The sequence below is a fragment of the Phocoena phocoena genome, chromosome 7 (assembly GCF_963924675.1).
Source record: "Phocoena phocoena chromosome 7, mPhoPho1.1, whole genome shotgun sequence".
In the NCBI taxonomy this organism is placed as follows: domain Eukaryota; kingdom Metazoa; phylum Chordata; class Mammalia; order Artiodactyla; family Phocoenidae; genus Phocoena; species Phocoena phocoena.
In genome coordinates, this window is record NC_089225.1 from 67,314,359 (window position 1) to 67,341,181 (window position 26,823).

General features: G+C 35.4%; 1 protein-coding gene across 1 annotated transcript in view; it reads left to right on the forward strand.

The window, feature by feature from the left end:
* The window catches only part of FSIP2 (fibrous sheath interacting protein 2), a 136,078-nt gene that overhangs the window by 18,812 nt on the left and 90,443 nt on the right, over positions 1-26,823 (forward strand). The window contains exons 8-10 of the mRNA XM_065880157.1: positions 1,212-1,338; positions 3,723-3,812; positions 11,679-11,794. Of these exons, the coding sequence (XP_065736229.1) occupies positions 1,212-1,338; positions 3,723-3,812; positions 11,679-11,794 (333 nt within the window). The remainder of the gene's footprint in view (positions 1-1,211; positions 1,339-3,722; positions 3,813-11,678; positions 11,795-26,823) is intronic.

Sequence of the window (26,823 nt, forward strand, 5' to 3'; positions counted from 1 at the left end):
TAGTGCTGCAGTGAGCATTGGGATGCATGTATCTTTTCAAATTAGAGTTTTCTCCAGATATATGCCTAGAAGTAGGATTGTGGCATCATATGATAGCTCTATTTTTAGTTTATCAATTTTAATGTTATCTTTAATTCTAACAGCTGTATCATTTCTGGATCATTTTTGATTGATTACTCACTTTATGGGTCATATTTCTGTGCTTCTTTATATGCTTGGTATTCTTTGATTAGATGCCAGATATCGTGAATTTTATATTGTGTGTGCTGAATATTTTCAGCTTTTTATAAATATTCCTTAGCTTTTGTTCTTGAATGTAGATAGGTAGTTTATTTGGAAATGGTTTGATTTTTATAGGTCTTGCTTTTTAATAGTTGTTAGATGGGGCCAGAATCATGTTTAATCTGGGACTAGTTATTCCCCACTACTGAGGCAACATTTTAGTACTCTACCCAGTGCCCTACGACTTACAAAATTTTTCTGGGGTGGCTGGTGAGAATAGGCATCATAGGTAGGTGCCAAGTACTGTTTTCTTGAATCTTTTGGGATGATCCTGTCTTTGGTCTTGGATTGTCTCCTCACATACACATAGTGATCCATTCCATTGCTGACTACTTTAGGAAATTCTCTGAGGATTTCTGGGTGATTTCCTCTGTGCAGCTATCTCTTTTCTGGCACATCCAGTATCAATATTAGTCCAGAGATTTACAGAGAGAAGTCAAATTTCATGTATGATATTATGTTTGCCTATAATATAATATATATAATTATGTACTATTATAATATATTATTATATATTATATTATTATATATAATTATATATATAACAATATATTATTATAATATATAATTATATATAATATATAATATAATAGGCCTGAGTGACTCTTGGTTAAGGAATCCTCCAACTGAAGATGATTTGAAATTGCCTAAACTCACCAGGAGAGCAATGCATTGAGATGCTATCTGATCTGAAACTAGACACCCTGAAGGTGTGCAGTGAGATAAATTGCATCTAAGGGTTAAATATATTCTTCATGTTTGACCATGTTTGGCAATTTACCCCTTACTACCCCCCCAAATTTGTACTCTGAATAACCTTACAAGTCATAAGGCTTGCTCATTTCCAACATACTATCACATTTTAAATATTTATTTGTATTTCTAAACAGCAAGTTGATGTTAACCAATATACTTCTTTAATATTTTAGAAACAAGCCCTTCTAGAGAAAAAAATGGCTTATCATTTACAAAAAATGCAAGGAAGTGGCATTAAAAGAGAAGATATGAGGAAAAATACAATTGATTACAGAGAACAAGATGGACCACATTATGAATGTGAGAACATTAAGGGCTGATGTAGCTATGTAGAAAGTGCTTGTCTGTGTATTTATGTAAAAGATCCTTTTACAAAACTCTGTTTGCTCACGTTTGCTACCTGCTTTGTGCCAGCGAAGGGTTCTAGGCATTTCCCTGTAATAGTTCAAGTTGAAAAGTAGACATACATGTAAAAATTAAAATAACCTTATCAAGTGGTTCAGCAGACAGGCTTGCCTATATTGCAGTTCTAACCAACTTCCCTATGCTTAATGTATTTTTTGCTACTGAAACCTTAGAAATTTGTAAGATAATTGCTATCACATACCAACATGGTGTTCTACTATTTTGCCAGCCATAAAGAATAGACAGTACCAGAAAAGAACACAGGGAAGAAGGAAAGGAGGTGGAGAAAGATAGAAAGGAACAAAGAAAGGAAAAAAAGGGAAGAAATGAAAGTTTAAAGGAAGAACATCAAGTCATTACTTTGTTATGCCCAGTATCTACCAGCTTCCTTTTATTTTTAACATTTTAAGACTATAGTAGGATTTATTAAATTAATTAATGATATTAAAATTTCATGGCCAGAATACAAAAATGTAGACTTGTTTTAATTATCTGTGACTAAATGTATTAGGAAAGAAGATAATAATCTTCCATGAGTTATCATCATAGCATCAGATCAATCCTATCTCTGTCCCATCAATCCTGTTTCTATGTGAGAGCCTCCCTTTGTCACTTAAGTATATTACTAACTAGTCTCCATTGGCTCTCATTTTTACCTACCTCAGATCCATTTTTTACACTGCTACATAATTACACGTAAAACTCTGTTCTAGTTTTTTTCTCCTGGCCTCAAAACTTAAAGATCCCCATTACCTCTTAAATGAAGCTCAGACTTTTTAGACAACCATTCATCACCATCTAGGGTCAAACCCAAACCTAACTTTATTTCACATTACCTCCTTGAATAAGGCAGATATGATCTAGGGGTGATATGCTTAGGCTCTAGAGCCAAACTGCTGAAGTCAAAGTCCTGCTTTACCATTGTCTAGCCATGTAAATAGCTTGAACAAAATTATTTAACCTCTTTGAATCACAGTTGCATCATCTGAGAAGAAAATACTCCTAAATCGCATAAAGAGCCCAAGAGTTCTAGCACATAGTAAGCATTCAATTAATTTCATTGTCTAATCAAACGAGACTGCTGACCGTTCCTAAAACACAAGTGAACTTTTATACTTCTGTGCCTCTATTTATCCAAGTTTCTAGCCTGGAATGACATGCTCACTGTCCATCTCTGTAACTCCTACAATTCTTTAAGCTCCACTGTAAGTGACACTACAAAAAGTCTTTCTTGATAACTGTAATTTGAAGATACCTGTCCTTCGAATCACTTATAGTACTTTGTATTATTCTTAATACATGTATTCCATACTTCCCACTGTCTTAACTACCTATTATATCGTAACTCCCACCTTTCTGTTTCACAGAGCACCTAGTATTGTATGTATATATGTATATCTTTGTGTGTGTTTGTATACATGCATGCTTACTGAATGGACTAATTCAGCCTATTCAGCTCATTGAGATAATGATAGCAAGTTCATCCTTCAAAAAAGAAATCACTTTAGAAACTATATACATCCCTGCATCAAGAACCATTAATTTTCTCATTTAATAGGAAAAGAGTTTCAAGAAGACATTTTTAAACACTTGTTGCCTCAAATCCCTTTTTTTGAAGAAGTGGGATATAAATTAATTTATTTTATCAAAGTGACAAATGAAATTGAATTATTCCTCTATAGTAATGTTGTCATCTTCCACCAAGTAGATAGCTTCCAGAGGGACAGAGAGAATAAGAGAGGACAGGAACATTGGGTGAACCTGCTCCAATGAGAAGACAGATCACTCTCACATTTGACAGCCTTAATGAAAACCCATTGAGCGCACATGCTGTGAGGATCCTTTGCCCTCCTAAATGGTTAGAAACGGGAACTATAATTTCCTTTATCACAAAAGAGGAATATGTATATGGTTGCTTATGCTAGGCTGTGAGGTACATTCAAGAGTTGCAATTGTCACTGTTGGCTGGTGGGTCTCCAGCCAGTAGCTATATTGGTATCCATCTCTACAAAGATGAAATGGCATGTTACAGTTGAGCCAGGTATAGCTTTTCTCTCTGTCAGAGGAAAATTCTGTCCTTCTATCTTTTAACTTGAAGGGATAATATTTGAAGAGTAATCGTTTTTCGCATTCCTCCATCTTCTCCAATACCTCCCCACAATCCTAAATAGAAATTAGCATATAGGCTCACTTCCTATTGGGCATGAAAAGAGAGCCTGTCTTGGGTAATTCTGTCATCATCATTATTAAAAATAAATGTTTTGTTGCATTTCTTTAAGCTAATTCTCCAAAGAAGAAAAAGAAGAGTAATGATGACATAAAGATAATTTATCCTGTTGGTGACCAGAAAGAAGATAAAGGAGCATATGGTAATTTAATATTGTGATAAGAAATATTAAATAGTATTTTTGGGAAAGACTGAATTTGGATGGCCTTTTTTGCTTAAGTTCAGATAATTCCTCTGTTCTTTGTTGTCAAATGACAGATTTAGAGTGATGCTTACAAACAATGATATAACCTCTATTGCTTTCAGAATTTCATCTCAAGTTACAGATTTAGTGTTCTAAACTTATCATTTTAGACAAATTAAATGGTCTATTGCTGCTGAATGAAAAATACATGAATGTAACAAATTGCAAGATAATTTTTATATTGCTCGAAATGATTTTTAAAAACTCTGAAACGCAAGAGGGAAGGGATATGGGGATATATGTATACGTATAGCTGACTCACTTTGTTATACAGCAGCAACTAACCCAACAATGTAAAGCAATTATACTCCAATAAAGATGTTAAAAAAAAGAAAAAAACTCTGAAGTGAGTCAGAAATTAAGTTTATGTACATTCACTCAACCCACTATGGACCCCAGTGAAATATCACTTTCTTTATTTATATCATTCTATGTTACTTCATGTTGTCCATTAGAGCTCATTTGGGTTAGACCAGAACCCAAACAACAGCATAAATATCCTCCCAATAATATACTATCAAAAGTATAAGACTGTTAGAAATTGAGCAATATGAATTCTTCTCCCATATTAAATTTCCAGGGAAAAATTAAAGTATAAAAATTAAATCCCTTTGTCTTTATCAGTTAAATTCTAAAGAAAAAGTTTAAAATCTTTTCTTCCCTGACTGTGTAATTTGATTAGTCTCATAAAGTCTCTGGAATAAGATAGGGTTAGCTGAGGCTGTCTTCCACTCAGGACTACTGAGGTTTACTTAATTCAGCTCTAAGCTTTAAAGACCAAAGATTTTTGAAGTCCAAAGATTTTTTGGTCCCATTTTTAAAGTCCAAAGATTTTTTTAATAAAATATCAAAGAGTTACTTACAACACATACAATTATGACAATACAAGCCACATATCTACTAAATGTAGACAATAAAACTAAATTCTCAGTCTCTAAAGCAGTTATCTCATGCAGAATGGTCTTCTAAAAGTCTAGTGTTGAATGCAGGCCAGACTGGTCTTACTGATGTCAAAAAAATCTCAGTGTTATTGGAGGAAAGAATGATAGATGGAAAATATGATTTTCAGCCTCACTAAGGTACCACTCTATCTGTGACAGTCGTCCAGGTATCAACACTATAAACTTAATTAAGCATAGCTGGGAGACAAAGATGAATTCTAAAACTATATTAATACATATCTGGGGGGGAGAGGATCTTTTTCTACCCTCTAAGAGATTAGCAAGTGAATCATTCTTGTTTTGTGTGAATTTTAGAAATGTACAGTAGTGATATCACAATTCATTATATATTAAAAGTGCCCCTCTTTCCCATTCACCATAATCATACCTCCTTAGTTTCCATCTCATCACTGAACTAAGTATGAACTCCATACAGTGTCACAACCTTTACACTCTTATGGGCAGTCTGCCCTCACGTTTCATAATTGGCAACTATCCAGAGTTCAGAGGCCAGAATTCTCTATAGTTCCTGCTTCTGATCTTGTCTCTGTATTTTTTCATTCTCATAAAAAGATCCTGAGGTAATTTATTTTGGATTTTAAATTACCCTAAAGCAAAATGGAATTTTTTATATAATTGCATGAATTTTAACACACGTATGAATTAGTATGACCTCTACCAGAATCATGTGAGAACATTTACAACATTCCAAAAATGTCCTTTTGCAGTCACACCGTCTTCTCTCCCACTAATAAGCCCAGGCAACCACTGATATGTTCTCCATCACTATAGTTCTTTTTCCTTTGGAAAATGCCTTGTAAATGGAATCATACCAAATTTGATCTTTTGATAATTGCTCCTTTCAGCATGCCTTTGAAATTCTTTCAAATTATTTCATTTGTCAGTAGTTGACTCCTTTTTATTGCTGAGTAGTAGTCCATTGTGTGTATGTACCAGGTTTATTTATGCATACATCAGTTGAAGGAAATTTGGTTGTTTCCAGATTTTTGGTGATTATGAATAGAAAGATCAGAAGTATACATTAAGCTTTTTGTGTGAACAAGGAATTGTTGTATATGTTTAAGTTTATAAAGAATTGCCCAACTGTTTTCCAGAGTGGCTGTAGCATTTTGCATTCCCTGTTTACTGTGCATCCTTGTAATTGTTGGTATTATCAGTACTTTTTATTTTAATCATTCTAATAGATATAATGGTATCTCATTGTAGTTTTCATTTGTATTTGCCTGATGGCTAATGATGATGAATATCTTTTCATATGCTGTTTGCCTTTTGTAAATCCTGCCTGGTGAAGTATCTGTTGAAGCTTTTTGCTCTGTTGAGTTTTGGGAGTTATTTGTATATTCTGAATAGAAGTATTTTTCAGGTGTGTGACTTGCAAATATTTTCTCTCAGTCTGTAACTTGCCTTTTAATTTTCCGTTTCTGTTTCTGATTGATCAGTGTGTCTCCCCCTTTGCCCATATTGCTCTGTCTTTGATTACTGTAGCTTGTTATTAAAATGTAGCATAATTCCAGCAACTTTACTTTTCTTCAAAATTTTTATGGGTATTTTAATTCATTTATCTGAGTACAAACTTTATACTCAGCTTTACTGCAAAAATTATGCCAGGATTTTTGAATAAAGTATATTAAATCAATCTATAGATCGATTTAAGGGGGAAAGAAATCTTTACAGGGTCCTTCCAATCAAGGACTTTTAGGTCGTCCTTGATTTCTTTCATAAGTGTTTTGTAGTTTTCAGTATAGAAATCTTGTATATGTTGTGTTATATGTATACATAAGTGCTTCATTTTTGGTACTGTTGTACATGGTATTTTTAAAGTTTGATTTCCAACTGTCCGTGGCTATTGTTTTTACTATGTCTCTTTGTACAGATTTTTTAGTGGTTGTTCTAAGTAACAGTGTACTTACTTGGCTTATCACAGTCAACCCTAACTAGATATTCTACCTCTTTATGTAGAATGTGGAAACCTTACCACTATATATGTCTCCTTACTCCTCTCCCCTTTGTTATAATTATCTTATGTATTACATCTACATATACCAAACAGCCACTCAGAGTAATCATCATTTAAATGACTAAATAGGGGAAGAACAGCCTATCATATTTACTCAAATAATTAACATTTTGGTCACCCATTAATTCCTGATGTTTCTGGTCCCATGTTTCTTTCTGGTATCATTTTCCTTCAGTCTGTAGAACTTCCCTTAGCATCTCTTTTAGAACAAATTATCTGGCACTGAATTATCTTAGTTTTCCTTCACCTGAGAGTATTTTTATTTTACCTTCATTCCTGAATTATACTATTTACCCTTGATATCGAATTATAAGTTGTCAGGCTTTTTTTTTCCCCAAAAAATCTTTAAAACTGTTGTTCTCCATGGTTCTGATGGACATAGATAACATTATTAAGGTATTTTAATATAATTGATATGATATTGTATACAGTGTTTTGTGACTTACTTTTTATACTCAGCATTATATTTCAAAAGTTTTACCTATGTATTGTCTGACATTTTACTTCCTTTCAGTACTAATCCTATCCCATTGTGTGAATATCCCATTGTGTAAATACACCACAATTTAATATGTTTTTCTTTTGGTGGAAGTATCTGTTATTTGAACAATATTTCACCATTCTATACATATATATCTCCTGGTATTCATGGACAGGTGATTCTCTAGGGGTTATATGCCTCAATATGGGATTTCTGGGTCATGTTCCCTTTTCTGAGAAATTATTTTTTTAAATCTCTTGTCCATTTTCCTATTGGGGTATTTTTCTTTCTTTTACAGATTTGAAAGATTTTTTTGGTCACACATTCTATTATATACATATATATGGTATAGCAATATCTTCTTCCAATTTGTAATTTGTTTCTATTCTTTTTTTATCTTTTGATGTACAGAAGTTCTTAGTTCAGTATAATAAAATGTTACATTTTTCCTTATAGTTTGTATATTTTGTTACTTTTTATTTGAGGTTCATTTCTATGAGTTCTCTTTGATATGGCAAAGACATTAATCTTTTGTCTTATTTGTGGCACATATTTCCATAATTTTGTTAATGACTTTTTTTAGACTTATTAAACATTTCAAACATAAGCAAAAACCAACAGAATCTTTATGTGCCTATCTTTCAGCTTCAGCAACTCCTGGACAGTTTTGTTTTGTCTGTGTCCTCAACTTCTCCCTGCTGCCATATTGTTTTAAAGCACATCCCACACATATTATTTTCATCCATCAACTTATCAATATGTACCTAAAAGATAAGGATTATTTTTTTAATGTGTAAGCACAATACCATGATCACATTGCACAAATAATAATTCCTTAATGTAATCAAATATCTAATTACAATTCAGCTTCCAGTAATCTCATAAATGTCACAAAAGTATTTTGACATTACTTTGAATCTACATTGACACATACTGTGATAGTTTGTATGTCTTTTGAGTCTTTTAATCTATAGGTTCTCCTTCCATATATTCCTCTCTTTCCCTCCCTCCCTCCCTCCCTCCTCTTCTTTAAAATTAGTTTATTTGTTGAAGGAATTGAGTTGCTTGTCTTGTTGAGCTCCTCAGTTACTGAATTTTTGCTGATTGCATCTATATGGTATATGTTATTTCTTCTGTACTTCCTGTAAAGTATTAGTTAAATCTATGCACTTTCAGGTTCAGTTTCTTTAGCAAGACTGATTCATACATGATGGTGTATCTTTCCATCAGGAGACACATAATATTGCATTGTCTTTCTCTTTGTGATATTAGCAGCCATTTATGTTCAAGGCCTTGATCCACAAATTAATTATGCGTTACAAAATTGGGATATTTTTCCTTCTTCGTAAACTAGCTAGAAAATTTCTAATAAAAAGAAACTTTCCCCCAACTACTATTTGGTTACTTTGTGATACAGGATACTTGAGAAAAGCAGACTGATGCTTAATATTTTACCATCATTTATTAGTTTTCAAAATAATGTATTGTTTCAGTAGCATCTTCTAACAGTGAGCAATTAGTTTTGTTTCATTATGAATTCACAGATTTATATAAATTTTATGTGCTTAAAATTTGCTATTACTGTGCTTACTAACGTTGAAATTGTGACAGCTCTGGCCAGTGAGGGCCCCTTCAAGATAACTTTCGAGTCCTTTTTGACACAACCCTAGTGATTTTTGTTAGCTTCCTTGCTATCTGAGAAGACTGGACTATCCAGTCTTACCTTGTACACATTTAGTTGTTTCAACACCAGTGAGTTTCATTGGTATCTTTGAGAAGATGAAGTAATCATATATAGTTGGACCTATTTCTGGACATGCTCTTTTCTTTTATTGGTCTATTTGTCCTTATGTGAGTATATTCAATAGCATTCTCTTAATTACTATAGCTTTATAATAAGTCTTGAAATTTGGCAGTTTGGGTTCTCCAACATTTGTTGTTCTTCTAAGTTGACTTGGTTGTTCTAGGGCCTTTGCATTTCCATAGAAATTTTATTTTTTTTATTTAAGTATAGTAGATTTACAATATTGCAATAGTTTCAGGTGTACAGCATAATGATTCAGGGTTTTTTTTGGCAGATTATATTCCATTATAGGTTATTACAAGATATTGAGTATAATTCCCTGTGCTATACAGTAAATCCTTGTTGCTTATCTCTTTTATGAATATAGTTTGTATCCATTAATCCAATACTAATTTGTCCCTTCCTTATTCCCTCTCCCCTTTGGTAATCATTAAGTTTGTTTTCTAAGTCTGTGAGTCCATTTCTCTTTTGTATAGATTCATTTGTATTATTTTTTAGATTCCACATATAAGTGATATATAGTATTTGTCTTTCTGTGTCTGACTTAATGCACTAAGCATAATATTCTCTAGGTCCATCCATGTTACTGCAAACAGCAATATTTCATTATTTCTTATGGTCACCTAATATTCCGTGTGTGTGTATACACATACATGATACACCACATCTTCTTAAGCCAATCATTTTTTGATGGGCACTTGGGTTATTTCCATGTCTTGACTACTGTAAATAGCAGTGCTGTGAACATTGGCATGTATGTATCTTTTCAGTTCTCCAATTTCTACAACATAGTCAGCTGGGATTTTATTTGGGTTCACCTTTCATTTCTTTTTCTTGCTGGCCAGGACCTCCAGAACAGTGCTGAACAAAATGGTGATTGTGTACATTCTGATCTTCTTCTAAAATATAAGGCCAAGTGATCAATATAAATTAGAATATAGTTCTGGAGATTTGAAGATAGCTTTTATCAAAGGAAGGACATACCTTCATACTCCTCATTCACTAAGAAGTTTCATCATGAATGGGTGTTGAATTTTATCAAGTTTTTCCTTTCATCTTTGAGATAATTGTCTACATTTCCTCTTCTTTTCTCTTACTGTGGTAAGTTACTTTGGCTTATTTTTGAATGATAAACTAACCCTGCATTCTTGGAATAAGCCTCACTTATTCATTATGTATTATCTTTTATTGTATATTGTTAGATTCAATTTATTTATAGATTTTGCATCTTTATTCATAGGAGAATATTGACTGAGTTTTTCTTTTCTTGTAATGTCTTGTAATGATTTTTATATCTGAGTGATTCTGGTATCAAACTATGAGTTGGGAGAGGAGTTTACTCCTCTTCAATTTTCTGGATGAATTTGTGTAGAATTAGTGTAAATTCTTCCTTTGGTATTTTGTGTAATTCAGAAGTAAAGTCTTTTGAGCCTGGAGTTTTCTTTGTAGAAATGTTTTTAACTATATATTCCATTTCTTTAATAGATATGAGGTTCTTCATATTTTCTATTTATTCATGAGTGAGATTTGATTGTTTTTGAGGAAAATCTGTCCCTTTCATATAAGTTTATTGCTATAAATTTTCATAATCTGTTATTTTTAGTATTATCTATAGACTGTTATGCTGTTATCTCTAATTTCCCCGATGATGGAAATTTGTGTCTTCTCTTTTTCCTGGTCTGGCTTTATCAGTTTTACTGAACTTCTCAAGGAGTCAACTGTTACTTTTCCTCTCTTGTTTTTCTATTTCTTTTTCACTTTGATCTTATTTCCTTTCTTCTGCCTACTAAGTGTTGACAAGGATGTGTGAGAATTAAAACTCTGACACACTGCTGAATGGCATGAAATGGTACAGCCGCTTGGGAAAACAGTTTGGCATTTCTTAAAAGTTAGACATATACTTACCATATGACCCAGCCATTCTACTACTAGGTATATTTACCCAATAGAAATGAAAAAGTATGCCCACACGAAAACTTGTGCAGGTAAGTTCATAAATATTTGTAAGTTGCCAAAACGGGAAACAACCCAAACAACAGGTGAATAGATAAAGAATGGTAGCATATCCATACAATGGAATACTTCTCAGAAATTTTTTAAAAAAGGAATGAATTATTAAAACATACAATACTGAGTGAAAGAAGCCAGGCAAAAAATACTATATATCACATACTATATGATCCCATTCATATAAAATTCTAGAAAATTCAGATTAATCTTGTGTAAGAGGTAGAGAGCACTGTTGTCTGAGGATGGGAAGAAAGAGATAAATGGATTACAAAGGTGGATGAGAAAACTTTCAGGGGTATTAGAAATTTTATTTTGGTTGCAGTGATGACTTCACAGTTATAGATGTATTTTTAAAGTGAGGAAACCGTTCAATTTAAATAATTAAGTTATAATTAAGTTATAATTAAACCACACAATTATAATTAAACCATTAAATTATACTTCAGTGAGTTCTTTTAAAAACTATACTGTTTCTTTCATTTACTTTTAGGACCCTTTGTAAACACCATTCATCGGTCTCTAAGTAGTTCAAAGAATATTGCCAAAACATCAGTACCTTCTCTTGTTTGTCAACCAGATGTACAAGATAATGATATTGAACAAAAGGTATGAAATTATGTCTCAAGCTTCTGTATGGTGATTATTAATTTATCTAGTTAACTTTTACTTCTGTGAACCATCTCCCTCTCTACCGTGTTATGGATTGGTTAGGGGTATTAGGATCTATTCATGAGAACTGATTCCTTTCCCTAGATGTGTTGAGTTACCTTTGTGCTAAACTCACTCACTCTCATTAGTAGAAACTAATCCAAACAAACATTTAGCAATTGCAATATCTAATATTTATTGAGCATCTACTGTTGGCCAAAGCCCTGTGACTTTTTCCTGAAGGAAGGGAAAATGAATAAATTGGTCACATAGGATACAAAGAAGAATAAGATATAATCTTTCCCCTTGAGGACTCATTGTCTAATGGGGCAGACAGATGCAAAAATGTTATTACAGTAAATGGAGAGTCTGGGATGATAAATTTTATTTTGATTCTTAGCAATGTGTTCTTAAAGCATTAGATTGGATTAGAATAGGTTGGATTGTATTTCCCTGAAACAAACTGAATGACTAAACGTTTTAGAACCAACCACTAAATAGATTACCATGTCTTTAAAAAAAATGTGGAGTACTAGAAGAGGGTAAAGTTTATATGTGGCTTCATATTAAACTCAATTTTGAACTAGTGAAATTTGAGATCCCTGTGGAAGGTGTCCTAGGAGGTTGGTAATAAGTATTGTCCCTGAGACAATTTTCATGAGAGAGTTAGAAGATAAAAGGGAAGAAAATCTGTATTAATTTGGTTGATTGGTAGAAGGCAAAATCTTTCAGAAGTGAAGTTACTAATGAATGTTTTTATCTTTAATGTTGTACCATATAGAAAGATGGAGAGACAAATAAAAAATCAAGTGTTTTTGATAATAGAGGTAAGAAAATAAAAAACATTCATAATTGTTCTGTTGTTTGTTAAGTACCTAATTATGGTTTCACCATACGGTTTCTCAAGTTACTTGTTATACCATGGATTTTAAAAACCATGGTTATTTTGGAAAATAAAGCATGGTATAAAACTGTTTACGAATTTTGATGTTATAATTAGCCTATATGTTTGAATGATTGCTTGATAAGTATGACTTTTGAAATTTGCAAAGTGTGGAAAAGTTAGAGTCTCTGCTGTAGCTGTTTATAGTGATAGGTAGAGTAAGGTACTGACATACTATGGTTCAGTAGGTTATAATACAGAGAAATATGCCCAGGAAGGTCCTCATACTGCACTGCCATCTATTCCCCACAGACAATACATCCTATTTCCCATCTCCCCTTGAGTGGAATATACAATAACTAAGTTTTTCTGCACCTTGTTAGATTTTTGGAAGTCACTAATAACACTCTCATGCAAAACCTATATACACACATAGAAAATACTAGACACCTCCATCCAGTGGCCAATGACCACCTCAAATTCAATACAAAAATCAAATTTTTCAACTTCTTGATCCTGTTTTTACCCAGGCACAAAACTTGACTTATCTTTAACTCTTCCTCTTTCTTGAATTTTGTATCCCCAAGTTGCCACTCTCTGTCTAATCTACCTCCTTCATTCCTCTTTCTCTCTCTTTTGCATTCCCACAACTGCTGCCTTTCTTTCCTCCATCCTTGACTATTTCAGTAACCTTCCTCCAACCTCTTCTTCCTCTTTTTAATCCACCCTACGTTTTGGTGTAAAGCAATCTTTCTAGAACACGGATCTGTTTGTTAATGTGGTGTATTACAGTTAACCACTTGCATATGTAGAACCATTCTTGCATCACAGGGATAAATCCCACTCGATCCTGGCATTAGATTCTTTTAATGTACTAATGAATTGCTTTGCTAATTTTTTTTTTTAGCTCTTACATTTCCTGTTTATTTTTTTTATTTTTTTTAACATCTTTATTGGGGTATAATTACTTTACAATGGTGTGTTAGTTTCTGCTTTATAACAAAGTGAATCAGTTATACATACACATATGTTCCCATATCTCTTCCATCTTGCGTCTCCCTCCCTCCCACCCTCCCTATCCCACCCCTCCAGGCGGTCACAAAGCACCAAGCCGATATCCCTGTGCCATGCAGCTGCTTCCCACTAGCTATCTACCTTACGTTTGTTAGTGTGTATATGTCCATGCCTCTCTCTCGCCCTGTCACAGCTCACCCTTCCCCCTCCCCATATCCTCAAGTCCGTTCTCCAGTAGGTCTGTGTCTTTATTCCTGTCTTACCCCTAAGTTCTTCATGACTTTTTTTTTTCTTAAATTCCATATATATGTGTTAGCATACGGTATTTGTCTTTTTCTTTCTGACTTACTTCAGTCTGTACGACAGACTCTAGGTCTATCCACCTCATTACAAATAGCTCAATTTCATTTCTTTTTATGGCTGAGTAATATTCCATTGTATATATGTGCCACATCTTCTTTATCCATTCATCCAATGATGGGCACTTAGGTTGTTTCCATTTCCTGGCTATTGTAAATAGAGCTGCAATGAACATTTTGGTACATGACTCTTTTTGAATTTCGGTTTTCTCAGGGTGTATGCCCAGTACTGGTATTGCTGGGTCATATGGTAGTTCTATTTGTAGTTTTTTAAGGAACCTCCATACTGTTCTCCATAGTGGCTGAACCAATTCACATTCCCACCAACAGTGCAAGAGTGTTCCCTTTTCTCCACACGCTCTCCAGCATTTATTGTTTCTAGATTTTTTGATGATGGCCATTCTGACTGGTGTGAGATGATACCTCATTGTAGTTTTGATTTACATTTCTCTAATGATTAATGATCTTGAGCATTCTTTCATGTGTTTGTTGTCAGTCTGTATATCTTCTTTGGAGAAATGTCTATTTAGGTCTTCTGCCCACTTTTGGATTGGGTTGTTTGTTTTTTTGTTATTGAGCTGCATGACCTGCTTGTAAATTTTGGGGATGAATCCTTTGTCAGTTGCTTCATTTGCAAATATTTTCTCCCATTCTGAGGGTTGTCTTTTGGTCTTGTTTATGGTTTCCTTTGCTGTGCAAAAGCTTTGAAGTTTCATTAGGTCCCATTTGTTTATTTTTGTTTTTATTTCCATTACTCTAGGAGGTGGGTCAGAAAGGACCTTGCTGTGATTTATGTCATAGAGTGTTCTGCCTATGTTTTCCTCTAAGAGTTTGACAGTTTCTGGCCTTACATTTAGGTCGTTATTCCATTTTGAGCTTATTTTTGTGTATGGTGTTAGGGAGTGATCTAAACTCATACTTTTACATGTATCTGTCCAGTTTTCCCAGCACTACTTACTGAAGAGGCTGTCCTTTCTCCACTGTACATTCCTGCCACCTTTATCAAAGATAAGGTGTCCATATGTGCGTGGATTTATCTCTGGGCTTTCTATCCTGTTCCATTGATCTATCTTTCTGTTTTTGTGCCAGTACCATACTGTCTTGATTACTGTAGCTTTGTAGTATAGTCTGAAGTCAGGGAGCCTGATTCCTCCAGCTCCTTTTTTCGTTCTCAAGATTGCTTTGGCTATTCGGGGTCTTTTGTGTTTCCATACAAATTGCGAAATTTTTTGTTCTAGTTCTGTGAAAAATGCCAGTGGTAGTTTGATAGGCATTGCATTGAATCTATAGATTGCTTTGGGTAGTAGAGTCATTTTCACAATGTTGATTCTTCCAATCCAAGAACATGGTATATCTCTCCATCTATTTGTATCATCTTTAATTTCTTTCATCAATGTCTTATAATTTTCTGCATACAGGTCTTTTGTCTCCTTAGGTAGATTTGTTCCTAGATATTTTATTCTTTTTGTTGCAATGGTAAATGGGAGTGTTTTCTTGATTTCACTTTCAGATTTTTCATCATTAGTATATAGGAATGCCAGAGATTTCTGTGCATTAATTTTGTATCCTGCTACTTTACCAAATTCATTGATTAGCTCTAGTAGTTTTCTGGTAGCATCTTTAGGATTCTCTATGTATAGTATCATGTCATCTGCAAACAGTGACAGCTTTACTTCTTCTTTTCTGATTTGGATTCCTTTTATTTCCTTTTCTTCTCTGATTGCTGTGGCTAAAACTTCCAAAACTATGTTGAATAAGAGTGGTGAGAGTGGGCAACCTTGTCTTGTTCCTGATCTTAGTGGAAATGCCTTCAGTTTTTCACCATTGAAGATGATGTTGGCCATGGGCTTGTCATATATGGCCTTTATTATGTTGAGGAAAGTTCTCTCTCTGCCTACTTTCTGCAGGGTTTTTATCATAAATGGGTGTTGAATTTTGTCAAAAGCTTCCTCTGCATCCATTGAGATGATCATATGGTTTTTCTCCTTCAATTTGTTAATATGGTTTATCACATTGATAGATTTGCGTATATTGAAGAATCCTTGCATTCCTGGAATAAACCCCACTTGATCATATTGTGTGATCCTTTTAACGTGCTGTTGGATTTGGTTTGCTAGTATTTTGTTGAGGATTTTTGCATCTATGTTCATCAGTGATATTAGCCTGTGGTTTTCTTTCTTTGTGACATCCTTGTCTGGTTTTGGTATCAGGGTGATGGTGGCTTCGTAGAATGAGTTTGGGAGTGTTCCTCCCTCTGCTATATTTTGGAAGAGTTTGAGAAGGATTGGTGTTAGCTCTTCTCTAAATGTTTGATAGAATGCACCTGTGAAGCCATCTGGTCGTGGGCTTTTGTTTGTTGGAAGATATTTAATCACAGTTTCAATTTCAGTGCTTGTGATTGGTCTGCTCATATTTTCTATTTCTTCCTGATTCAGTCTTGGCACGTTGTGCATTTCTAAGAATTTGTCCATTTCTTTCAGATTGTCCATTTTATTGGCATAGAATAGCTTATAGTAATCTCATGATCTTTTTTATTTCTGCAGTGTCAGTTGTTACTTCTCCATTTTCATTTCTAATTATATTGATTTGAGTCTTCTCCCTTTTTTTCTTGATGAGCCTGGCTAGTGGTTTATCTTCTCAAAGAACCAGCTTTTAGTTTTATTGTTCTTTGCTATTGTTTCCTTCATTTCTTTTTCATTTATTTCTGATCTGATTTTTATGATTTCTTTCCTTCTGCTAGCTTTGGGGTTTTTTTGTTCTTCTTTCTCTAATTGCATCTTGAGGTGCAAGGTTAGGTTGTTTATTCGAGATGTTTCCTGCTTCTTCAGGTGGGCTTGTATTGCTATAAACTTCCCGCTTAGAACTGCTTTTGCTGCATCGCATAGGTTTTGGGTCGTTGTGTCTCCATTGTCATTTGTTTCTAGGTATTTTTTTATTTCCTCTTTGATTTCTTCAATGATCACTTCATTATTAAGTAGTGTATTGTTTAGCCTCCATGTGTTTGTATTTTTTAGAGATCTTTTCCTGTAATTGATATCTAGTCTCATGGCATTGTGGCCGGAAAAGATACTTGATATAATTTCAATTTTCTTAAGTTTACCAAGGCTTGATTTGTGACCCAAGATATGATCTATCCTGGAGAATGTTCCATGAGCACTTGAGAAAAATGTGTATTCTGTTGTTTTTGGATGGAGTGTCCTATAAATATCAGTTAAGTCCACCTTGTTTAATGTATCATTTAAAGCTTGTGTTTCCTTATTTTCATTTTGGATGATCTGTCCATGGGTGAAAGTGGGGTGTTAAAGTCCCCTACTATGAATGTGTTACTGTCGATCTCCCCTTTTATGGTTGTTAGTATTTGCCTTATGTATTGAGGTGCTCCTATGTTGGGTGCATAAATATTTACAATTGTTATATCTTCTTCTTGGATCGATCCCTTGATCATTATGTAGTGTCCTTCTTTGTCCCTTTTAATAGTCCTTATTTTAAAGTCTATTTTGTCTGATATGAGAATTGCTACTCCAGCTTTCTTTTGGTTTCCATTTGCATGGAATATCTTTTTCCATCCCCTTACTTTCAGTCTGTATGTGTCTCTAGGTCTGAAGTGGGTCTCTTGTAGACAGCATATATAAGGGTCTTGTTTTTGTATCCATTCAGCCAATCTGTTTCTTTTGGTGGGAGCATTTAGTCCATTTACATTTAAGGTAATTATCAATATGTATGTTCCTATTCCCATTTTCTATATTGATTTGGGTTCGTTATTATAGGTCGTTTCCTTCTCTTGTGTTTCTTGTCTAGAGAAGTTCCTTTAGCATTTGTTGTAAAGTTGGTTTGGTGGTGCTGAACTCTCTCAGTTTTTGCTTGTCTGTAAAGGTTTTAATTTCTCCATCAAATCAGAATGAGATCCTTGCTGGGTAGAGTAGTCTTGGTTGCAGGTTTTTCTCCTTCATCACTTTCAGTATGTCCTGCCACTCCCTTCTGGCTTGTAGGGTTTCTGCTGAGAGATCAGCTGTTAACCTTATGGGGATTCCCTTGTGTGTTATTTCTTGTTTTTCCCTTGCTGCTTTTAATATATTTTCTTTGTATTTAATTTTTGACAGTTTGATTAATATGTGTCTTGGCGTATTTCTCCTTGTATTTATCCTGTATGGGACTCTCTGTGCTTCCTGGACTTGATTAACTATTTCCTTTCCCATATTAGGGAAGTTTTCAACTATAATCTCTTCACATATTTTCTCAGTCCCTTTCTTTTTTTCTTCTTCTTCTGGAACCCCTGTAATTGGAATGTTGGTGCGTTTAATGTTGTTCCAGAGGTCTCTGAGACTGTCCTCAGTTCTTTTCATTCTTTTTTCTTTATTCTGCTCTGCAGTAGTTATTTCCACTATTTTATCTTCCAGGTCACTTATCCGTTCTTCTGCCTCAGTTATTCTGCTATTGATCCCATCTGGAGTATTTTTAATTTCATTTATTGTGTTGTTCATCGTTGCTTGTTTCATCTTTATTTCTTCTAGGTCCTTGTTAACTGTTTCTTGCATTTTGTCCATTCTATTTCCAAGATTTTGGATCATCCTTACTACCATTATTCTGAATTCTTTTTCAGGTAGACTGCCTATTTCCTCTTCATTTGTTAGGTCTGGTGCATTTTTTTCTTGTTCCTTTATCTGCTGTGTGTTTTTCTGTCTTCTCATTTTGCTTATCTTACTGTGTTTGGGGTCTCTTTTTTGCAGGCTGCAGGTTTGTAGTTCCCGCTGTTTTTGATGTCTGTCTCCAGTGGCTAAGATTGGTTCAGTTGGTTGTGTAGGCTTCCTGGTGGAGGGGACTAGTGCCTGTGTTGTGGTGGATGAGGCTGGATCTTGTCTCTCTAGTGGGCAGTTTCACGTCTGGTGGTGTGTTTTGGCGTGTCTGTGGCCTTATTATGATTTTAGGCAGCTTCTCTGCTAATGGGTGGGCTTGTGTTCTTGTTTTGCTAGTTGTTTCACATAGGTTGTCCAGCACTTTAGCTTGCTGGTTGTTGAGTGAAGCTGGGTGCTGGTGTTAAGATGGAGGTCTCTGGGAGATTTTCGCCATTTGATATTATGTGGAGCTGGGAGGTCTCTTGTTGACCAATGTCCTGAAGTTGGCTCTCCTACCTCAGAGGCAGAGCCCTGACTCCTGGCTGCAGCACCAAGAGCCTTTCATCCACACGGCTCAGAATAAAAGGGAGAAAAAGTAGAGAGAATTACTAGAAGTATGAAGAAAGAAAGAAAGGAGGGAAGGCAGTAAGAAAGGAAGGAAGGAAGAAAGAAAGAAAGAAAGAAGGAAAGAAAGGAGGGAGGGAGGAAGGAAGGTAGGAGGGAAGGAAGGAAAAAAGAGAAAGAAGATACAATAAAATAAAGTATAATAAAGTTATTGAATTAAAAAATAATTATATAGAAAAAAAAGGGATGGATAGAACCTTAGGACAAATGTTGGGAGCAAAGCTATACAGACAAAATCTTACACAGCAGCATATACATACACCCTCTCAAAAAGAGGTAAAGGGGAAAAAAATCATAAATCTTGCTCTCAGAGACCACCTCCTCAATTTGGGATGATTCGTTGTCTAAAGGAGGGAAGGAAGGAAGGAAGGAAAGAAAGAAAGAAAGAAAGAAAAAGAAAGAAAGAAGGTAAAGTATAATAAAGTTATTAAAATTATAATTAATTACTAAGAAAAAAATTTTTTTATAAAACCATGGACGGATAGAACCCTAAGACAAATGGTGGAAGCAAAACTATACAGACAAGGTCTCACACAGAAGCATACACCTACACATTCACAAAAAGAGGAAAAGGGGAAAAAATCATAGATCTTGCTCTCGAAGCCCACCTCAATTTGGGATGACTCGTTGTCTATTCATGTATTCCACAGAGGCAGGTACATCAAGTTGATTGTGGAGCTTTAATCCGCTGTTTCTGAGGCTGCTGGGAGAGATTTCCCTTTCTCTTCTTTGCTCTTACAGCTCACAGGAGCTTAGCTTTGGATTTGGCCCTGCCTCTGCGTGTAGTTCGCTGGAGGGAGTCTGTTTTTTGCTCAGACGGGACGGGGTTAAAGGAGCCGCTGATTCGGGGGCTCTGGCGCACTCAGGCTGGGGGGGAGGGAGGGGCACTGCGTGTGGGGCGGGCCTGCGGCAGCAGAGGCCAGCGTGATGTTGCACCAGCCTGAGGCCCACCATGCATTCTCCCGGGGAAGTTGTCCCTGGATCCCGGGAACCTGGCAGTGGTGGGCTGCACAGGCTCCGCGGAAGAGGGGTGTGGATAGTGACCTGTGCTCGCACATAGGCCCCTTGGTGGCGGCGGCAGCAGCCTTAGCGTCTCCCGCCCGTCTCTGGGGTTCGCGCTTTTAGCCGCGGCTCGCGCCCGTCTCTGGGGTTCGCGCTTTTAGCCACGGCTCACGCCCGTCTCTGGAGTTCCTTTAAGCAGCGCTCTTAAACCCCTCTCCTCGCGCACCAGGAAAAGAAAGAGGGAAGAAGTCTCTTGCCTCTTCGGCAGGTCCAGACTTTTCCCCGGATTCCCTCTCGGCTAGCCTTGGCGCACTGGCCCCTTCAGGCTGTGTTCACGCTGCCAGTCCTCTCCCTGCGCTCCAACCGAAGCCCGAGCCTCAGCTCCCAGCCAGCCCGCCCCAGCGGGTGAGCAGACAAGCCTCTCGGGCTGGTGAGTGCTGGTCGGCCCTGATCCTCTGTGCGGGAATCTCCCCGCTTTGCCCTCTGCCCCACTGTTGCTGTGCACTCCTCCGCGGCTCCAAAGCTCCCCACTCCGCCTCCCGCAGTCTCCGCCCGCGAAGGGGCTTCCTAGTGTGTGGAAACCTTTCCTCCTTCACAGCTCCCTCCCACTGGTGCAGGTCCCATCCCTATTCTTTTGTCTCTGTTTTTTCTTTTTTTCTTTTGCCCTACCCAGGTACGTGGGGAGTTTCTTGCCTTTTGGGGGGTCTGAGGTCTTCTGCCAGCCTTCAGTAGGTGTTCTGTAGGAGTTGTTCCACGTGTAGATGTATTTCTGGTATATCTGTAGGGAGGAAGGTGATCTCCGCGTCTTACTCTTCCGCTATCTTCAAGGTCCCCCCTCTGGTTTGCTAATATTTTGTTTTGAATATTTGCATCTATGTTCATCAGGGATATTGGCCTATAGTTTTTTTTTTTTTCCTTGTAGTGTCCTTGTCTGGCTTTGATATCTCAGTAATGCTGGCCTTGTATAATGAATATTGAACTGATCCCTCATCTTCTGGGTTTGGGGTTCTTTTGGTTTTTTTTTTTTTTTTTGGAAGAGTTTGATAAGGATTTGTATTAATTCATCATCTTTAAATGTTTGGTCAATTCACCAGTGAAACCATCTGGTCCTGCACTTTTCTTTGCTGGAAGGTTTTAATTTTTTTCATTGAACCATACTTGATTTACAATGTTGTGCCACTCTCTTCCATACAGCAGAGTGACTCAGTTATACACATATATACATTCTTTTTTATATAATTTTCCATTACGGTTTATCATAGGATATTGAATATAGTTCCCTGTGTGGAAGGTTTTTGATTACTGATTCAATCTCCTTATTAGTAATTGGTCTGTCCCATATTCAACTTCTTTATAATTCCGTCTTGGTAGGTTGGACGTTTATAATAATTTATCCAGTTCTTCTAGGTTATCTAATTTGTTGGGATATAATTTTTCATGGTAGTTTTTTATTATCCTTTGACTTTATGTGATATCAACTGTAATGTCTTTTTCATTTCTAATTTTGAGTCTTTCCCCCTTTTTTTTCCTGTTAAGTCAAGCTAAAATTTTGTCTATTTTGTTAATCTTTTTTAAAAAGTACTTATTAATCTTTCCTATTTTCTTTTTAGGCTCTATTTCATTTATTTCCACTCTGATCTTTGTTATTACCTTCCATCTATTATCTTTGGGCTTAGTTTGTCCTTCTTTAATTAGTTCCTTGAGCTGTTAAAGCTAAGGTGTTTATTTCAGATATTTATCTTCTCAAAAAATCAGTAATGCAATGGAGGTCCTACGTTGACACAGTAGACAAGTTTAACTTAATTGACATCTATAGGATACTACATCCAAAAAAAAAAAAAAAGACTACACATTCTTCTCAAGCATGCATGGAAAGCTCTAGAATAGACCACATACTAAGGTAACCAAACAAGCTCCAACAAATTTGAGAGGGTAGATATTATTTCAAGCATCTTTTCTGACCACAATAGTATGAAACCAGAAATCAACCACAGAAAGAAAAATGGGAAAAGAATGAACACTAATGGAGACTAAACAACATGATACTAAAAAACCAATAGGTCAATGATGAAATCAAAGAAGACATCAGAAAATACCTCAAGATAAACAAAAATGAACTCACAACCATACAAAATCTATGGGATACAGCAGAATCACTTCTATATACAAAACTACAACAGTCACACAGAGATAGATAACAAATATATGGTTTCCAAAGGGGAGAAGGGAGGGAAGGAGAGACAAATGAGAGGAGTATGGGATTAACAGATACAAACTACTATACATAAGCAACAAGGATTTACTGTATAGCATGAAGAATTAAATTCAGTATTTTGTAATCTATAATGGAATATAATCTGGAAATATATATTTAACTGAATTACTATACACCTGAGACTAAGGAAATATTGTAAATCAATTGTAATTTAAAAAATAAATAAGCAAAAAGTAAATTTAATAAAGTCAAAGTCAAACATCCATTTTTCCATAGAGATAAGGACAGAGCATTCCCAGCCAAGCTATTAACTCTGTCTTCCAAAACTGTGGAATTTTGTTTTGTTTTTTATTCTAATAATAATACCCTCTATGCTAAACATTTTCCTGTGAGTGTAGCTCACAACTGTAGATTTTGATGTAAATTGCTCTGTTTTTTATTGGTTTACACATAGATTTTACTTCCCCTCTTAAATTCTCTTTCAAAACAGTTATCTGTGTATATATTTAAATTTCTAATAAATAATTTTGATAACGTTCTTAATTTATTTGAATTAGTATCAGAAAATATAGCCTTTAAATCTCTCTTCATTGAAGTTAAGTTTTCTTCGTGGCCAAATATGTATTGATATTTTTTAATGTTCCACAGATATACCAAAAAAATGTCTATTCTTTATTTGAGAGACCTAAGGTTTTAATTCATGTGTTAGCCAGCCATGAAGTCTCTATTGCAACTATTCACCTCTGCCACTGTAGCTGTAAATCAGCCATAGGCAATATGCAGTGAATGGGCATAGCTTGAGTCTTTCATCAGTTTTGCTTTTGACAATGTCACATGTAGTTCTTAGCCCTATGATTTCTGGGTTTCTCTTAAGTGAGTTTTTAATTTTCTCTACTTGGTCATACTTTTTTAAATGACCTTAGCTGTTAGGCCTAGGTATTAGCAGGAAATCAGCAAGTAGAGGAAACCACAATTATTTCTGCATAAGGGGAACAGGATGAATAGAATCATAAATAACCCTCTGTAAAGAGAAAATTCCTGTACCTCCCCTCAGGTATAATTTGTAGCCCTTTCTTACCTTAAGGACCTACAGCAAAACCAGTCTACCAGTAGAGCTCCCCTTCAGGTCCTCTCAGTGTAAAACTGTTATCTCCCTTGCCTTCCTCCCCACATGAATAACTGTTTGCCTGAGAACTTTTTTTTCCTTTTTAAATTTTTACTAGAGTATAGTTGATTTAAAATACGGTGTTAGTTTCAGGTGTACAGCAGAGTGAGTCAGTTATACATATACATATATCCACTCTTTTTTAGATTCTTTTCCTATACAGGCCATTATACATTACAGAGTACTGAGTAGAGTTCCCTGTCATATACAGTATGTCCTTATTAGTTATCTATTATATATATAGTTATCCATATATATATACACACACACTGTGTATATATATAGTGTGTGTATATATCAATCCAAGTCTCTCAGTTTATCCCTTCTCCCCCTTTACCCATAGTAATCACAAGTTTGTTTTCTACACCTGTGACTATTTCTGTTTTGTAAATGGGTTCATTTGTACCTTTTTTTTTTTTAGATCCCACATATAAGTGCTATCATATGATATTTGTCTTTCTCTGTCTGACTTCACTCAGTATGACAATCTCTAGGTCCATACCTGTTGCTGCAAATAACATTAGTTCTTTTTTATGGCTGAGAATATTCCATTGTATATATGTACCACATCTTCTTTATCCATTCCTCTGTTGATGGACATTTATGTTGTTTCCATGTCCTGACTATTGTAAATAGTGCTGCAGTGAACACTGGGGTAGATGTATCTTTTTGAACTATGGTTTTCTACAGATATATGCCCAGGAGTGGGATTGCTGGATCATATGTTAAATCTATTTTTAGATTTTTAAGGAATATCCATACTGTTCTCCATAGTGGCTGTACCAGTTTACATTCCCATCAACAGTGCAAGAGGGTTCCCTTTTCTCCACCTCCTCTCCAGCATTTATTGTTTGCAGATTTTTTGATGATGGGCACTCAGACCAGTGTGAGGTGATATCTCCTCTTAGTTTTGATTTGCATTCCTCTAATAATCAGTGAGGTTGAGCATATTTCCATGTGCTATTTGGCCATTGACATGTTTTCTTTGGTGAAATGTCTATTTAGATCTTACGCCCATTTTTTGATTGGGTTGTTCGTGTTTTTGATACTGAGCTGCAAGAGCTGTCTGTATATTTTGGATATTAACCCCTTGTTGGTCACATCATTTGCAGATATTTTCTCCCATTCTGTAGGTTGTCATTTCATTTTGTTTACAGTTTCACAGCACCACTTATTGAAAAGACTGTATTTTCTCCATTGTATATTCTTGCCTCCTTTGCCATAGGTTAGGTGACCACAGGTGCGTGGGTTTATTTCTGGGCTTTCTATCCTGTTCCACTGATCTATATTTCTTTTTTTGTGCCAGTACCATACTGTTTTGATTACTGTGGCTTTGCAGTATAGCCTGACATCAGGGAGTGTGATTACTCCAGCTCCATCTTTCTTTCTCAAGATTGCTTTAGCTATTCGGGGTCTTTCTTGTTTCCATACAAATTGTAAACGTTTGTTCTAATTTTGTCAAAAATGTCATTGGTAATTTGATAGGGATTGCATTGAATCTGTAGATTGCTTTGGGTAGTATAGTTATTTTCACAATATTGATTCTTCCAATCCAGGAACATGGTATATCTCTCCATCTGTTTGTGTCATCTTTGGTTTCTTTTGTCAGTACCTTATACTCAGTACTTATTCTGAGTACAAGCATTTGCCTCCTTAGGTAAGTTTATTCCTAGGTATTTTATTTTATTTGTCTTGATGTGATGGTAAATGGGATTGTTTCCTTAATTTATCTTTCTGATCTTTCATTATTAGTGTATAGAAATGCAAGAGATTTCTGTGTATTATGTATCGTGCAACTTTACAGAACTCATTGATAAGCTCTAGTACTTTTCTGGTAGCATCTTTAGGGTTTTCTATGTATAATATCATGTTATCTGTAAACAGTGGCAGTTTTACTTCTTCTTTTCCAATCTGGATTCCTTTTATTTCGTTTTCTTCACTGATTGTGTGGCTAGGACTTCCAAAACTATGTTGAATAGTAGTGGCAAGAGTGGACATCCTTGTCTTGTTCCTGACCTTAGAGGAAATGGTTTCAGTTTTTGTCATTGAGAATGATGTTTGCTGTGGGTTTGTTGAATATGACCTTTATTATGTTGAAATAGGTTCCCTCTATGCCCACTTTATGGAGAGTTTTTATCATAAATGGGTGTTGAAATTTGTCAGAAGCTTTTTCTTCATCTATTGAGATGATCATATGGTTTTTATTCTTCAATTTGTTAATACAGTGTATCACATTGATTGGTTTGCATATATTGAGAATCCTTGCATCCCTGAGATAAATCCCACTTGATCATGGTGTATGATGCTTTTAATGTGTTGTTGGATTTGGTTGGCTAGTAATTTGTTGAGGATTTTTGCATCTATGTTCATAGGTGATATTGGCCTGTAATTTTTTGTGTGTGTGACATCTTTGTCTGGTTTTGGTATCAGAGTGATGGTGGCCTCATACAATGAGCTTGGGAAGTATTCCTTCCCTTCCTCTGCAATTTTTGAAGAGTTCCAGAAGGTAGGTGTTAACTCTTCTCTAAATGTTTTACAGAATTCCCCTGTGAAGCTATCTGTTCCTGGACTTGTGTTCGCTGCAAGTTTTTTAATCATAGTTTCAATTTCAGTACTTGTGATTGGTCTGTTCATATATTCTGTTTCTTCCTGGTTCAGTATTGGAAGGTTGTACCTTTCTAAGAATTCGTTTCTTCTAGGTTGTCCATTTTATTTGTGTATGGTTGCTTGTAATAGTCTCTTATGATCCTTTGTATTCCTGTGGTGTCAGTTGTAACTTCCTTTTTTCATTTCTAATTTTATTGATTGGAGCCCTCTCCCTTTTTTTCTTGATGAGTAATAGCTAAAGGTTTATCAGTTTTGTTGTTCCAAAAGAACTAGCTTTTAGTTTCATTGATCTTTACTGCTGTTTTTTAATCTCCATTTCATTTATTTCTGCTCTTATTTTTATTATTTTCCTTCTACTAACTTTGGGCTTTGTTTGTTCTTGTTTCTCTAGTTGCTTTAGGTGTAAGGTTAGGTTGTTTGAGATTTGTTTTCTGAGGTAAGATTGTATTGCTATAAACTTCCATCATAGAACTCCCTTTGCTGTATCCCATAGGTTTTGGATTCT